This window comes from Oryzias latipes, chromosome 6, assembly GCF_002234675.1.
Source record: "Oryzias latipes chromosome 6, ASM223467v1".
NCBI lineage: Eukaryota > Metazoa > Chordata > Actinopteri > Beloniformes > Adrianichthyidae > Oryzias > Oryzias latipes.
The window spans coordinates 21,113,430-21,129,383 of NC_019864.2; the positions used below are offsets into that span (position 1 = coordinate 21,113,430).

Genomic DNA, 15,954 nt, shown 5'->3' on the forward strand with positions numbered 1-15,954 from the left:
GCTGCGCGAGAGACAGGCCGGGGGCGGGGCTTCGGGGCTTACGTCAGACGCAGAGGCGGGGGGAAGGGGCAATAAACAAGACACTGCGGCGCTGTGATGATCATATAGCCGAGGAATGGAAAGACTTCTGCAGATGTGTTATTGATCATCTCCATAACGACTTTTCTCTAAAATGGAAAAGCATTTTATCTTTGCTTCTTTAATATGTCATAATGAATTTGTTGATCATATTTGCAAAATATTAACAAATGTAAATATAGTAAACGATTACCTGCTTTTGGACACCTTTATAAAAACGTTGTTTTCTATACATTTGAAACACCTAACAAAAAGGTGTTAAAAATGACGAATATTTATCAATTTAATGAGGCAAGATGTTTATAAAATAGACCCAAACCATTATAATATTTTTTTAAAGTGAAATAAATGAAATTATAATCGATATAGGAAAATCCCATTTGGATTGAGGCACATAGGTTTATTCTTCTATAGCGTAAAAACAACCAAGTACATCACAGTGGACAACACACATGTGAAGGCAGCAGAAAATGATCACACAGGCATAACTGGTTATTGAAAATACATAAACAGCGCTAAAAAGTACAGGAATTTGGATTTGATGGATTATATTTTGCTTTAAAGAATTTTTTTTGCCATAAAAGCTCCTATTTTTGGAGGAATTCTTTTCTCAAGGCATTGAATTTTGCTCCAGCTGCAAAGAAAAGTAGTTTGTGGTATGGGTTTTACAGAAGAAAAAAAATATATATATATATATTCTCTGCCATTGTGAAAACAGCTTTTGAGGCCACACTGGCAGGCCATTCCACCCTCTCCACTCTCAAACTATGGAGGTAGTTTGATCAAGCTGCTCTGTGAAGCCAATTTAGTCATCTCAGGGGATGTGGTTTGGTCTCAGACTGTGTAGAAATGGGATTGACACTGATTATAAAACTCAATTTGATGTTTTTCTGTCCTGAGATTGCCTAAAATGATGACAAGCCTCATTTCCCAATCAAGGCGATGGGGTCTCACACTGCCTCCACCAAATGATGAACAATCAGCATAAAATTCTCTGCAACTTCTACATATTTTGATCCCAACATCCAGCTGCTATGGAGATTCGTGCATGTTTGAGATTGTTTTTTGTTCATTTATTCCAAGCATAAAAAATAATTGACTACTGCAATAAAAAATAAAAAAGCACTCAATTCAGATATCCAGTCATACATCGCTGTTCTTTACATAGGTGACTAAGGTAAAAGGTAGATGAACTTGCTTTCCAGCAGTGTAAAAAATTTGGCCCAGATTAGAAAATAATCTACCAAACATTGTGATAAAAATATCATCTATCAAAGACAGATATTCGTAGTTTTTCTACCCATTTAAAAAGACTAGATTTAGATCTTCATAATTTATTACTAAAACATTTTCTACAGAAATAGATGTCTGAATTCTCATAACTGAACATACTAAAGTTTGCCACAAGCTTGATGGAAGTTTAAAAAACGGAAAAATTGGCTAAAACTTTCAGGTTAGGCTACTACTTCAATGCACCTATTAAAAAATATAAAAAACACAGATGAAAAAAAAATAGTTTTTGACTAACAACCTAAATAAACACATTTAAGAAATCTACATGTCTAATCCGAAGATTTTGGGGAAGAATTAAAAAACTCTTTAGTGTAGCCACCTTTTTTTTTTATTGCACAAAGCCATTTTGATATTTGTTTTGCTGTCTTAATTTAATAACATGTAATTTAAAAAAACATTAAGTTTGTTTCATAAGGTATTAGATCACATCATTTTTCTTAACATGGTTAACCCTTGTGCTATCTTAGATGACCCCACCCTTACATTGACGTGTTCTTCCTACCATGACAAAGGTGGATAAAGGTGGAAAGATTTCATGTAATCCATGGACACCAGTGAAGATCACAAATCATTGAAGAAAAAAGGTTCAGAGCACTGTCTAGTGGGTCTAGATGACCCAACTCCCAATTTTAAAGTGCCTAGGATAGCACAAGGGTTAAACACATTTTTTTTTACACATTTTTCTTTATTTTGTAAAGTTATTTTGTCATTTTTGTTACCACATAGATACAATATGGTGTGTACTGTATAAATTGACTTTATCACCATGACATTTTTATTACAATTATTTTCAAGCACCACTGTAACAACAGCATTTATTAAAAAGATTCTGTGCCATTTTTTAAATCCCTTCCTAGGATATCTTTATTTACGCCAATAGATGGCAGTAAAACGGTGAAAATAACTTAAATTCTCTTAAAAATTACTCAGTCATCTTTAATATGGGGGGGTTTTCATCCAACGAGATGTTATATAACAAGTGTAGTACACTTGTTATGAACTGTTCACTTTTTCTTTTTAATGTTTGAATTTATACATGGATATGTTGACAGTTAGAACATTCTACTTTCATTAGACGACTCTAACCCTATCAAATTAAGGCCTTTATGAGTCACAAAACTTGTAGTGAGCAGTTGTTTTTTTCTTTATGCTTATGTTCAACAAATAACTTTTAGCTTTTTAAAGGTGTTTGTATCAGGTGAAAGCGATGCCCCTCAGCATAATAAGTAAAATAAGCACCACTCTGACTTTTGAATCCATGTGAGTCAATGTGTAAAGCTGAAACACATATATATTCAGACCCTAAGACCTAGTTTGACTGAGAAATAAAACCTCCTTAAAGAAGCAAAACATCAGTTTAGTTCATTTAAATTCAGGATTTTTGGATGAAAATGATCAATTCCTATTAATTTCTACGCCATCAAACACTTCGATGTCTGTTGCACATTTGCAACAAGAAAAAGCTTAAACTTTTAAACAATCCTTTCTGTGACATATTGCATATTTCTCAAGCTTGCCAAGACATCATAAAAATCCCCTCTGTCCCCTTGGAGTCCCCTCCCGTAAGAACAGCAGAAGATAATCTGTCCCGTGGTTCTCTCACTTTCTCTATCACTCATCGGTGCGTGGACTCCAAAATTCCAAACAACTCTTTAATGAATCCCATGCTTTCAAATTAGAAACAAATTATAAATTTATCTAGTGTTAAAAATCAAACAGAGACAGTGGACTTCTTCACTTTTAAGACTCACTATCAGTGGTTTGACAAATGGAAAGCACTCACACATGCAAAACGAATGTAGACTTAATGACCTGGCCACGGATAATTCCCCAAAATATGAATCAGCAAGACATGACAGAGAGGAAATGATTTTGAGATGACAGTGACTTGAATTATTAGAACAGGCTTTGTTTTCAGTAACGCTTCTGCTACACAAATGTGTAATTATTATTATTGTGAGTCTTTCTTTGACACGCCAATATTGACGCTGTGGAATAGATCATTGTTTTTCAACCAGCGTGCCACTGTTGTTGTGAGAGATGGTCAGATGTGCTGTGGAAAATTATTCAATTTCACGTAATTGGTCCAAAAACATTGACCATTTCCAGGATATCAGCTCTGTGTTTATCCAAACAGGCCAGGTTTCACAACTAAGCAGATAGAAATATGACAAATCATGAAAGAATTTTCTTTGCATTTATTTGATTCTCATTCAAAACATTTTTACAAGAATAACAGTATGTTGTTTATACAGACTATAGTTTCCTTTGTAGTCATTTATTGCTTCATTATGCATTAAACACCCACTCCAATTAAAGTCATGTTTTGGTGTTTTTAACATGTTCTTGTGTCATGTTTTCATGATGGAGGACATGTATAAAGAAAATTAAGGTTAAACCTTTATTTCTGAATATTTCTTTTTTCAAATAATTATAAATCAGGGGCAGATAAAAAAAATGCAGTTGGAAAAAGCTTGTAGCTGTGACGTAGAACATACAATGCCAAGCTACAAGCTCCCTGCTCTTCCTTTATTCAAGGTATCCACTTGTAGATGACTAGATCCATGCTGGTCTTCGTTTTACTTGTCTGAGCTGGAATCTGGCTTAAAAAGTTACGCCTGGATGGCTCCAATATTGTTCTCCATTTCTGTTGCACCCCGGTTAGGCTGGGATGTGAGGGGCTGTAAGCTAGTGGGAGAGAATGTTGATAAATGGATGGTGGGAATTGGGGGCATAATCGTAATTAAAAGACCACTTAGAACTATTTTAAAATAGATCAGAAGATGATCGGAGTTGGTCTTTAACTGACATTAACAATTGGACTGTTATTGTAAAGTGTTAGACATGCTTTTTTACATTTTTGGTTGGTGGTGCGCCTCGCGATTTCATAATTGAAAATGTGTACAGTGGGACAAAAAAGGTTAAAAAACACTGAACGGATAACAAGTTTTACCTTCACAGAGAGTGTTTTGACTATGTTAGATTCTGGCTCTGCTCTCACAGTTGCCAAGTTCACTCCAGTTCATTTGGAAAAGGGACGTTAAAGTCTGAGTGCTTTTTGTCGGCTTACTTGGTCATAACAAACAAGGATGAGGACAGGGTCTCCTCTGCCCAGTTTGGAAGGAGATGAAGTGTCCTGCCATGAAGTCCTGGCATCCGAGCTGGACTGATGGTCACAAGTTTGTTTTAGCCTGTATGGAAATAACCACAATGTTTACACGATTCACGACAGAGCCTCAGGGGAATAAAGTTGTTGTTTAGAAACAGGCAAAAAGGGGAGAGCAGTACGTTAGAAGGAATGACAGAATTTAGCAGGAATTAAAAAGAATTATCAAACACACCATAATTTCTGTTCTTTCTTTAAATGGATTGTTTTGATGTGACTACGCAACAACAGAGACATTTTCTTTTTTTTATTTCTGCAAAAGATACACATCATAAATCAAAACGTGTTCAGCCCTAAATTCCTCAGAAGTATAAACACATCGTTCTGACCATTTCCAAGTGTAAAGTTGGAACACTGACAGAGGAAGGCAAAAAGACATTTAATCTGGCCTTTATCTTGCCAATGACTGTAAAATGTCAAATGAGTTCATAGCTTCATTAGCTCTGGAGGAGGAGGAAGAAGACGTCAACTTATGATGTACAGACAGTCACAGCAGAAGGGGGTAAACTTACGTGTGTGCAAACCATTACGACATTTTATCTGGTGTGAAAACATTTGTGGGAAACGTCGATTTATATCTGAAAGTTAGAAAACAACAGATTTTTTTCACTTCTTTCAGCAAAGTAAACTTATCAAATTAGTAATGAAGGGGATAAAAGCCCAAAGTCTGTAAAAATAAAAGCTTGTTAAAGATACCAAGGAACATAGACAGGCCTTTAATTAGAACATTCAGCTCATTTACATGGCCTGTTTTTTAGTCTCGAGATGGAGCTGCTGATTAATTTTGAGGATTGGGGCAAAAATCTCTGAAGCTACGGTCAAACCGCCCTTGGCAACATGCATTCAAGCAGCCACTTCCAATGAAGTCGGCATAAATGTGAGTAAACACGCTGCGACTGCTTTTGGGAACTCCGTACTAAAACCGTGCTGCAATCAGGGACTGGGATTTGAATTTATGGAAGGGCCAAACGTTTGAAAATCGATCATGGAGGAGAAAATTGCAGTTTGTGCCAAACTGGGATTATATGACACCAAGTCTTTTATACATCGGAATAGAGCTGTGAAAGAAAAAGCCTGGAGGAAGATTGGCAAGATTTGCACTCCTTCTAAATTTCGCACCAAGCCTCCTCCAATTAAAAATGGTGGGCATGCGTTAGTAAAAGAAGAAGCCCCTTCCTGTTTGTGCTGTGTGAAGGCCATGGGCTAAACGTGCGTTCAAGAACTTGCATTCAGCGCCTTCTTGATCAAGTAAGAGGTGAGGCTGATCGCTTAGCTAACCCCACATGACTACTTATTGCAAAAAAGTAATTAATCAGTCTTTTTTAGAAATAAAGCGGCAGCATCCTGTTTAAAGTAATACTGTTTAACCACTAGAACATTTTAAATTAATTCTTGGAAAGATGTTTTCTTTTCTATTTTGCTATCTGTTTTAACTTTAATCACACAAGACTTTGTTCAAATATTCACTAGAACTATTTTGACATTTGTTTAAAAAATGTCGACATCTTTCCTGGGGTTTCAGACCTCAGTTTGACCTCCAGTGTTCGTGCCATTTCCCAACAGTAACATGAACTAAGATAACAAAAAAATAGCTGTATATAAACTTTTCTCCCAGGCATTTAATATTTTTATATTTCAAAGTGCAAGACAGTTATCCGAAAATCCTCTTGAGCCTAATGTTCTGCTCCTTAAAGTTTACAGAAAATTAAGCCTGGGGTCAAATCGTTTGCATACCCCATGGACATATGGAGAATTTCACGGCCTCAGCCTGGTAGCACTTTAGTCAAAACCTTTTGATCTTTTTCTCTGAATCAAAATGTCAAACTGAAGCATTTATACTTGTGATGTGCTTATACAGTGCAGATGCCTGCAAAAGGTCTACAGAGGGCCTTTTTCTTCCATGTTTAGCTTTGTTTTCCAGCTGCTCTACAAAACAAATGGTTTCTTTTGTCATTTTAAAGAGAACAGCTGAGAAATCTCTCAGCCCTCAAAAGACCAAAACACTTAGGTCAAGTTTCAGTTAAAAAACAATAATATAGCTAAAGTGATCTTTAAAAGCAAATGGAAAAACATCAGAAAAAAAAAACGAACTCTGGCACTGCTCGTTTGTTCCATCCATATGTTCGAGCTGGAAACAACCCAGGAGACTGGTTGGCTCAGGTGTTTTGTCTTAGCCAAAAATCAAGTTCTCAGGAAGAGGGTGTTCATGGTTAGAAGTGCTACTCCACCCTGATTACCTCACCAGTTCCAGAAACTTGTAGGGGATCAGTGCTGTCTAAATAAAGCCAATTTTACATGAAATATTTATCTATCTCTGGCACCACAAGTGAATTCAACTTGGATAAATCTGACTTTCCTGGCTTTGTCAACACAGAAGCGGAACCCCCTTATCTGGTTTACCATAAAAACTAATGATGTACCTGTGAATTTGACTAACAGCCTCTTGGTTCTGGCCCAGCAGCCAGTATTTTTGCTCAATGTGCATTTTTTGACCTGTAACATCTGTCGCTCACGTGTTTGTGGACGCACCAACAGGAAACTTGGGATGCGCCTGCCAGAGCAACTGTGTGTGTTCCACATGCAAGGCAGTGACATTTATCATTACAGCATGGAGTGAGAATGTCAGACAAATGGTCTTCATTAAGTAATGTGATTCAAATGGAGTTAAATGTAAGAACAGGATTAGAAGAAGGTGCGTGTTTTCCAAAATGTGTATTTTAGGACTTTTTCTATCCACTGATGTTAATCCTGTTCATAATGTGAAATAAAAACACGTGTCCACTTCCTTACACTGCTTTATCTCCAAGATGACTTCTGTAGGAGGCTGTGCACTGCCAAAACAAGTCCCTACAAATAAGTCAAAAGTTCTTAAATAAAAATAAAAATCTTCAATTAAGCAAATTCTTACCAAGAATTAAGAAAATTCTATACTAGGACATATTTTCTTAGACTTTCTTGCTATTGAGAAACCCTATTGTTAATATTATTTTTCTTGCAAGACAAGTCACATTTTATTTAAACAAGTGTCTTTTTACGTAAGACATAGTTGTTGCAGTGATCTAGTAACACAGTAGTCCTCTTTATGTTGTGCTCTCTTTTTCACCTGCTTCCCTCTAACATAGTCTCAGAAATTTTGTTTTCACTTCTCAGTTTCTTCAGGTCCTCCTCCTTCCTTCTCACCCTCCCACCTCAACTCCTCTCACTGTCACTGGGCTTTACAACTGAGTTGGGTGTATATACAGTCCCTCCTTTCTCTTGCCTCATTCTTTCCTCTGAAGACAATGAAGTTAACAGCACCATGTGTGTTTGGGAGCCTACTGGCCTTTTTGAGTCTATCTTGGATCAAAGCAGATGAGGAGGTCGTCCTGAAGGGTCAAGGATTTGGGCCCTGTGTCGCAACTTTACGACCTGAGAGAGCGTGCTCGCCTGGACAGCATGACGCCACGTGCCCTTACCTGCTCCATCTGCCACCACTGACGGTTCATTTGCCACAACAGTTCCAAGAGCTGGAGAAGATCATGCAGGACCTGCAGAAACTAAAGGAGAGCGTGGACGAACTGAGAGAGATGTGTGCGAACTGTACAGTAAGCCAAACTGGGGGAGAGTGTGGGAGACAAAGTGGTGAACATGAGAAGATGACTGCAGGTAAGGGAACACGTGAGGATGAGAGGACCTGGGTGCGTGTGATACTTGAGAAAAATGATGGAGATTTCAGAGAAGACTGTGAAAAAGACAAGAAAACAAAAAAGACATATGAGGATAACACAGACGACTGGTTGGTTCAGGAAGGGATGGAAGATAAAAAATTAGAAGCAGACAAAACTAAAAACAAAAAAGAAATAGCAGAAAAGGAAACAAAAGAAATTATGTTAAAAAACAACAAAAAAACAAAGACAGGAAAAGCTAAACCTTTTGATGAGACACAAATGTCCACTGCAGACCCAAATGGGAGTGCAGCTGATTTGACGACAGAAAAAGTAGCTGAGAAAAATCACTCAGAGCCAGAAAGAAATAAGGAAGATTCAACCAAAGAGGATACAAGAATATATCCTACAGAATCAAGGCAGAGTGAAGAAGAGAAATACATACAGAAATACACAAAAACTAAGGAAACTGATGGAATATTTGTATCTGCGAACCAGGAATATGGGGAAGAGACAAAGAAGACCTTGGGGGATGGAGTGAAAGTGAACAGAAATAATGAGAAACCAGAACAGACTGAGCTCACAGAAAACGAGAGGACTATAAAAGAAATGGGCTCGGATGAAAAAAGCAGGGCAATTGGGAAAGAAATCAAAACAGAGAGAGTGAACGGCGACGGGGATGGAGAATTGTCCTCCAGCAAAACAACTAAAAGAGCAGACTTTGTTTCTATTAGTCCAACTCCCCAATTCAAAATGAGAACAGCTTCAAGGGTGGACTCGATAGACTCAAGGAAAGTAAGAACTTTTACATCATCTCTTCCATTGCCTTCTTTTCCCATTTCCCCATTAAGCTCAATCACAGATGTCAGTCAAAGCACAGCAGCTGGTCGTGGACCAACCCAAAGTACAGGCCCTTACACAGCTGGTGTTCCAGGGCCCCGAAGCTTTGATGCAGATTTGAGTACAGATACCTTAGCAACAACCACAGTGGGTGGTCCAGGACTGCAGACCGTACCTAACTCAGCATCCACAAGGAAACTTGAGGGACAACTCCAGGGCACCTCTACTACAACTCCAACAACAATCCATCAGACACCATACATGACTACATCACCAAGAGTTGAAGATGACAGCCACTGGAAATCTAAGACTACTGGCAGGCGACCTCAGCCTGAACAAGATATGCACGCAGATAAAAAGCCTCCACTTGGAACTAAGCCTGAAGCAAAGAAAAAACTAAAAAATCCCCTAAATAAACCTGGCCAAACTCTATTTCCTGTCAAAAAGAGTCCACCCCATCAAAAGGAAAAACCTTCACAACAAAAACCCAAAGCAAACAAAGCTAAACCTGACAGAGACTCAATACAGCCCAAAAATGTCAAACCTGTTCAAAAACGTTTTCCTGGTATTTCAAAACCAAATACCAAACCAAACCAAAAGAAAAATTCATTAGATACACACAAACAGGGTCAAACCCCTGACCAAGATGAAATCACTTCTCAGTCAATAACATTTCCTTTAAAATCACCACCTGCTGTCCTGAAACCTACAACTCACAGGCCTCAGATTGTAAACACAACTTTGTCTGATGAGCTTTCTTCAAAAACTGGTGGTTTAACGCCAAAACAAGAGGAAAATCATCCAATTAAATCAAATATATTATCTAATGAAAATCCTCTGCCTGGGTCTAATTCCAATTCTGAATCAAAATATAAAGAAAATGTATCTGAACAAGATCATATAACACCTGAACAGGATGTTGAATCAGACCTGAAGATCCCAACAGGTCATCTAAACCAAGAACCTAAACATGAGCTGGAATCTAATTCCAATCAAAAGGCTACAGTAAGACCTGATGAAAAGCATAACATTGAGATAATTAAAGAATTTAAGGAAAACAAATTTTTAGAGACAAATCCAGGACCCAACCAAAATAACACGTGGCCCACTAAAAAGCCTACACTCAGCAGAAACTTCTCGAAAATGAACCAGACTTCTAAACTTGATCAAGCACCAAAGCAAAATCCAAAATTTAAAAAAACAGGGACAGGCTTGAATATAAACCCAAATAAAAAACCCAAACCAGGACAACCACCACAAAATAACCTAAAACCTAAAGCTCCCAGACCTGGACTAAAGCCTCATCCAGGATTTACACCTGTCCAGGACAAATTCCACAAAGCACAGTCCAACAGAACCACAAAACCAAGGCCCCCTTATCGATTTAGACCTCCAACCAGACCTTCATTGGAACCACCAGCAGAAACAATTCAAAAGCCAAATCCAGAAGTTCAACCACAGCCAGAGTTAACAATGAAATCAGGTGCAAATCCAACTCAATCCAGCAGGAATTATGAAACAATGCAACCTACTTTTGGTTTTGTAAAAAGGATAACAGAAGATACTCATACTCCACTGGACAAAAGTTCCAATGTCAGTTTCAAGAAAACCACCACTGAACAACCAAATAATCCAATATATTCAAGAGAAAGATTTGATGACAAGCTTTTGCTTGAGCCTAAATCCAACCTATACTCAACATCTGAAGAAGAGAAAAGACATCAACTGGTTACATCAACAGCTGATTGGGACATGAAACCAACACAGAAGACCTCAACAGTTCATCAAAACCCTAAGAAAATCAAAGAGCTGGAATCTGCAGATGCTCCAACACCCACACCAAAACATTTGGAAGAAATAAAGGACGTTTCTGGTGATAATCCTCTTCATGAACCAAAGTCCAAAGAAGAATCAAAAACCAAACTGACTACAACCTCTGTTCAAACTACTGCATGGCCCACTAAAAGGCCTACAATCAGCAGAAACTTCTCGAAAATGAACCAGACTTCTAAACTTGATCAAGCACCAAAGCAAAATCCAAAATTTAAAAAACCAGGGACAGGCTTGAATATAAACCCAAATAAAAAACCCAAACTGGGACAACCATCACAAACTAATCCAAAACTTAAAGCTCCCAGACCTGGACTAAAGCCTCATCCAGGATATACTCCTTTTTGGGACAAAATCAACAAAGCACAGTCCAACAGAACCACAAAACCAAGGCCCCCTTATCGATTTAGACCTCCAACCAGACTTACATTGGAACCACCAGCAGAAACAATTCATAAACCAAATCCAGAAGTTCAACCACAGCCAAAGTTAACAATGAAATCAGTTCCAAATCCAACTCAATCCAGCAGGAATTATGGAACTATGCAACCTACTTTTGGTTTTGTAAAAGAGATAACAGAAGATACTCATACTCCAATGGACAAAAGTTCCAATGTCAGTTTCAAGAAAACCACCACTGAACAACCAAATAATCCAATATATTCAAGAGAAAGATTTGATGACAAGCTTTTGCTTGAGCCTAAATCCAACCTATTCTCAACATCTGAAGAAGAGAAAAGACATCAACTGGTGACATCAACAGCTGATTGGGACATGAAACCAACACAGAAGACCTCAACAGTTCATCAAAACCCTAAGAAAATCAAAGAGTTGGAATCTGCAGATGCTCCAACACCCACACCAAAACATTTGGAAGAAATAAAGGACGTTTCTGGTGATAATCCTCTTCATGAACCAAAGTCCAAAGAAGAATCAAAAACCAAACTGACTACAACCTCTGTTCCAACTACTGCATGGCCCACTAAAAGGCCTACACTCAGCAGAAACTTCTCGAAAATGAACCAGACTTCTAAACTTGATCAAGCACCAAAGCAAAATCCAAAATTTAAAAAACCTGGGACAGGCTTGAATATAAACCCAAATAAAAAACCCAAACCAGGACAACCATCACAAACTAATCCAAAACTTAAAGCTCCCAGACCTGGACTAAAGCCTCATCCAGGATTTACACCTGTCCAGGACAAATTCCACAAAGCACAGTCCAACAGAACCACAAAACCAAGGCCCCCTTATCGATTTAGACCTCCAACCAGACCTACATTGGAACCACCAGCAGAAACAATTCAAAAGCCAAATCCAGAAGTTCAACCACAGCCAGAGTTAACAATGAAATCAGTTCCAAATCCAACTCAATCCAGCAGGAATTATGAAACAATGCAACCTACTTTTGGTTTTGTAAAAAGGATAACAGAAGATACTCATACTCCAATGGACAAAAGTTCCAATGTCAGTTTCAAGAAAACCACCACTGAACAACCAAATAATCCAATATATTCAGGAGAAAGATTTGATGACAAGCTTTTGCTTGAGCCTAAATCCAACCTATACTCAACATCTGAAGAAGAGAAAAGACATCAACTGGTGACATCAACAGCTGATTGGGACATGAAACCAACACAGAAGACCTCAACAGTTCATCAAAACCCTAAGAAAATCAAAGAGTTGGAATCTGCAGATGCTCCAACACCCACACCAAAACATTTGGAAGAAATAAAGGACGTTTCTGGTGATAATCCTCTACATGAAACAAAGTCCAAAGACGAATCAAAAACCAAACTGACTACAACCTCTGTTCAAACTACTGCATGGCCCACTAAAAGGCCTACACTTAGCAGAAACTTCTCTAAAATGAACCAGACTTCTAAACTTGATCAAGCACCAAAGCAAAATCCAAAATTTAAAAAACCAGGGACAGGCTTGAATATAAACCCAAATAAAAAACCCAAACCAGGACAACCATCACAAACTAATCCAAAACTTAAAGCTCCCAGACCTGGCCTAAAGCCTCTTCCAGGATTTACTGCTTTTTGGGACAAAATCAACAAAGCACAGTCCAACAGAACATCACAACAAAGGCCTCTATATCGATTCAGACCTTCAACCAGACCAACATTGGAACCGCCAGCGGAAACCAACAAAAGGGTAAACCCAGAAGTTCAACCAAAGCCAAATGAGGCAAACAAAACAACTCCAACTCATATTAGCTGGACCTCTTCTGATGCCTTGCAAAATACCAATACCAATATTATCTCAAGCACTATTTCAGGATCCACACCACCTAGTGGAGTACCTAAATTTGACTCCACCTCAAAAATAGCTGTCAGTGTGGAGAAAAGCACACTTGCAACCACAGTCCCTTACTCCAGTTCCAAAACTACCTTAACGATCAGCCCTGACTTCAGGTCAGTGACCACTGCCACCTCTGGCTTTGACCCCCAGACCTCTGCTGACAGCACACTAGAGTTGCGTGTGAAGATAAACCAGGTGGCGGCTTTTCCTTTTAACAGCCAGAGTCCAAACAGGAGGCCAGCAGACGAGCATCCAAGGCAGATCCCCAGAGGCACAGACAGAGACAAGACCTACAGACAACCAGATAGATTTCCGTTTCCAGGCAAGTGATCATTTTTACTTCATCTGTGCGATTGAACACTGCAATATCCTTTCACAAATCAAATCCTCCTTTTATTAACCACATCCTATAGCAAACTCACTGTAACATCTTTTTGTATGATCCCCTTAAAACTGAAAACTTTTTCTCACACCACAATTGATTGAAGAAAAATATGTTTACATGGGTTTTTGACTCAATTCTAGAAAAATAATATAAAATAATTGCATCAAAAAGATGTGGATTAACCTGACCACATGTTATTTTCTTTAGACACCCACACATAAATAATTACAGTCTGTGGTCTGAGAACATCTTTGCATAAGACACTGTGACTGTTATTTGTCAGAGAAGGAATCTGCATGTGTGTGAAATGTGTGGCGCTGTGTGATTATTATTAGAGATGTTGAAACCACATCAGTTCAGGGACCAGCAGCTCCAGTACATCCCTCTGTTGAGGAATTTAAATCAAACAGTGAAAACATCTGAGTGGAATAAATGAATTGGAACTATCAGATGTCAAACGACAACTTTTAATTTGGCAGTAGCAGGAAGAAAGGTTTATCACAAGCGAATTCATGTTCATTTTTATAAAATCTGTCATATATTACACAATAAAAGGTTTAAGTGTAAAACACATACGTTTTTAGTTATTTTTATTCAGGTGCATTCACTGTTTCCCTTTCAATAGCCTATTGTTGGGTTTGTTTGTTTCTTTTAACCGTAAAATCCACTAAATCCAATAATTGACAAAAAATTCATTTTCTTTTGAATTAATTTGTTTTTCAAACCATTTTCTGAAATCCACAAAAAATTCAATATAATTTATTTTAATGGGCTATAGGTTGCATCAATTATGATATGTTGGCTGATTAATTAAGTTTTTGGTCATGACAATGTCAGTTTAAGATGCAAAAACATTCATGGCTGTTTAATAAAAAAAGCACATTTCCCCTCTGTCCCAAGTTTGATGCACATATTTTTAACATTGTATATTGTAATGAATTAATTATTAACACTTTTTGCATTATTTTAATACACCAAGTTGTAATAAAAAAAAAGAATAACAATGACTGAATATTTTCACCATAAGATTTGGAAAATAAGCAAAACCTTTCCTGCCAAATGGAAGGAGCTGTTTTGAAATGACCTCTACTGCCCCTAGTGGAATCATAATTTACTACAGGGTAGAACATATTGGAGCAAGTTTAAAACAATGGGTTTTTAAGGAAAGTTTGGATCTTGGTAAAATCTAGGGGTCTCAGAACTGTGTGTATCAAATATGATATGAATGGTTATATAGGCTTAAAGTGCTGGAGTATTCTCTGAAAATCCATCCTCAAAAGTCGTGTTTTATATTGCTAGAATTCTGTGGCCTGTTGACCTCATCAATCATCTTTTATACACCCCATCTGCAAACTTATAGTTTAAACTGTGAGGAATTTAAAGCCAGGCCTTCACGGCGGACTTGATTTGAGTTTGTTTTGTCTTTCTTCAGCAAGGAGAGACTGCGCAGAACTCCTCATGTTAGGGAACAAACACAGTGGAATTTACCGTGTGTCCCCCAACCACCGCCACGCAAGCTTCAATGTTTTCTGTGACATGGAGCAGGAAGGTGGAGGATGGACTGTTCTGCAGCGTCGAATGGACGGGAGCGTGAGCTTCAACCGCACCTGGGCGGAGTACCGGTCCGGCTTTGGAGAGCTGAGTGGAGAGTTCTGGCTGGGCAACAATATGATCCATCTGCTGACCCATGACAGGGACATGGTGCTTCGGGTGGAGCTGGAGGACTTCAATGGTGTGAGGGAGCATGCGCAGTACGCGCACTTCAGCGTTGCTGGTGAGCAGCTGCAGTACAGACTGACGGTGGGCGGTTACACAGGCACCGCAGGTGATGCTCTGCTCTTCAGCAGAATGTACAACCACAACAATAAGGCCTTCACCACCCCGGATAAGGATAACGACCGCTACCCCTCCGGGAATTGTGGAGCCTACTATAGCTCCGGCTGGTGGTTTGATGCCTGTATGGCTGCAAACCTCAACGGGAGATATTATGCGGGACCTTATAAAGGATTGCGTGATGGGATTTTCTGGGGCACATGGCCCAACATATCCAGAGAGTATTACCCCACTAATGACAGGCATTCTTTTAAAAATGTTAGAATGATGATCAGACCTGTGGGTTTTCTGCCACCTTAAGTAGTAAAGAGGCTTTAAAAACTCAAACTGGTCTCAAATCAAATACTCATATTCATCTGAATTAACAGTTCCAAATTGTTTATCATTTTAGCACAATACTGTCATCTTGTGGTGATGCATTTTTCAGAACAGTTTTGTTTATCAAGATGTGAATGGTTGAAATGGCTTTGTATTTTTGACAGTTCTATTAGAATAAAATAAGCTATATTTTAAAAGATACAATTATGGCAACGTTCTCTCAATTGTTAAATAAAAAAATCTAGGTCTGAACATGA

The 15,954-nt window shown here is 38.3% G+C and overlaps 1 protein-coding gene across 2 annotated transcripts; it reads left to right on the plus strand.

Moving 5' to 3' along the window:
• Window positions 1–7,737: 7,737 nt before the first annotated feature.
• Window positions 7,738–15,954, plus strand: LOC101171742 (protein piccolo-like). Of its 2 annotated transcripts, XM_023955380.1 has the most exons (3): window positions 7,738–13,274; window positions 13,380–13,483; window positions 14,979–15,954. In XM_023955380.1, exons 1-3 carry the CDS (start codon window positions 7,819–7,821, stop codon window positions 15,677–15,679), a joined length of 6,261 nt encoding a protein of 2,086 aa, XP_023811148.1. In that variant the 5' UTR covers window positions 7,738–7,818; the 3' UTR covers window positions 15,680–15,954. The 2 variants fall into 2 exon arrangements, with proteins under 2 accessions (XP_023811148.1, XP_023811147.1); XM_023955379.1 differs by having other exon boundaries at window positions 7,738–13,483.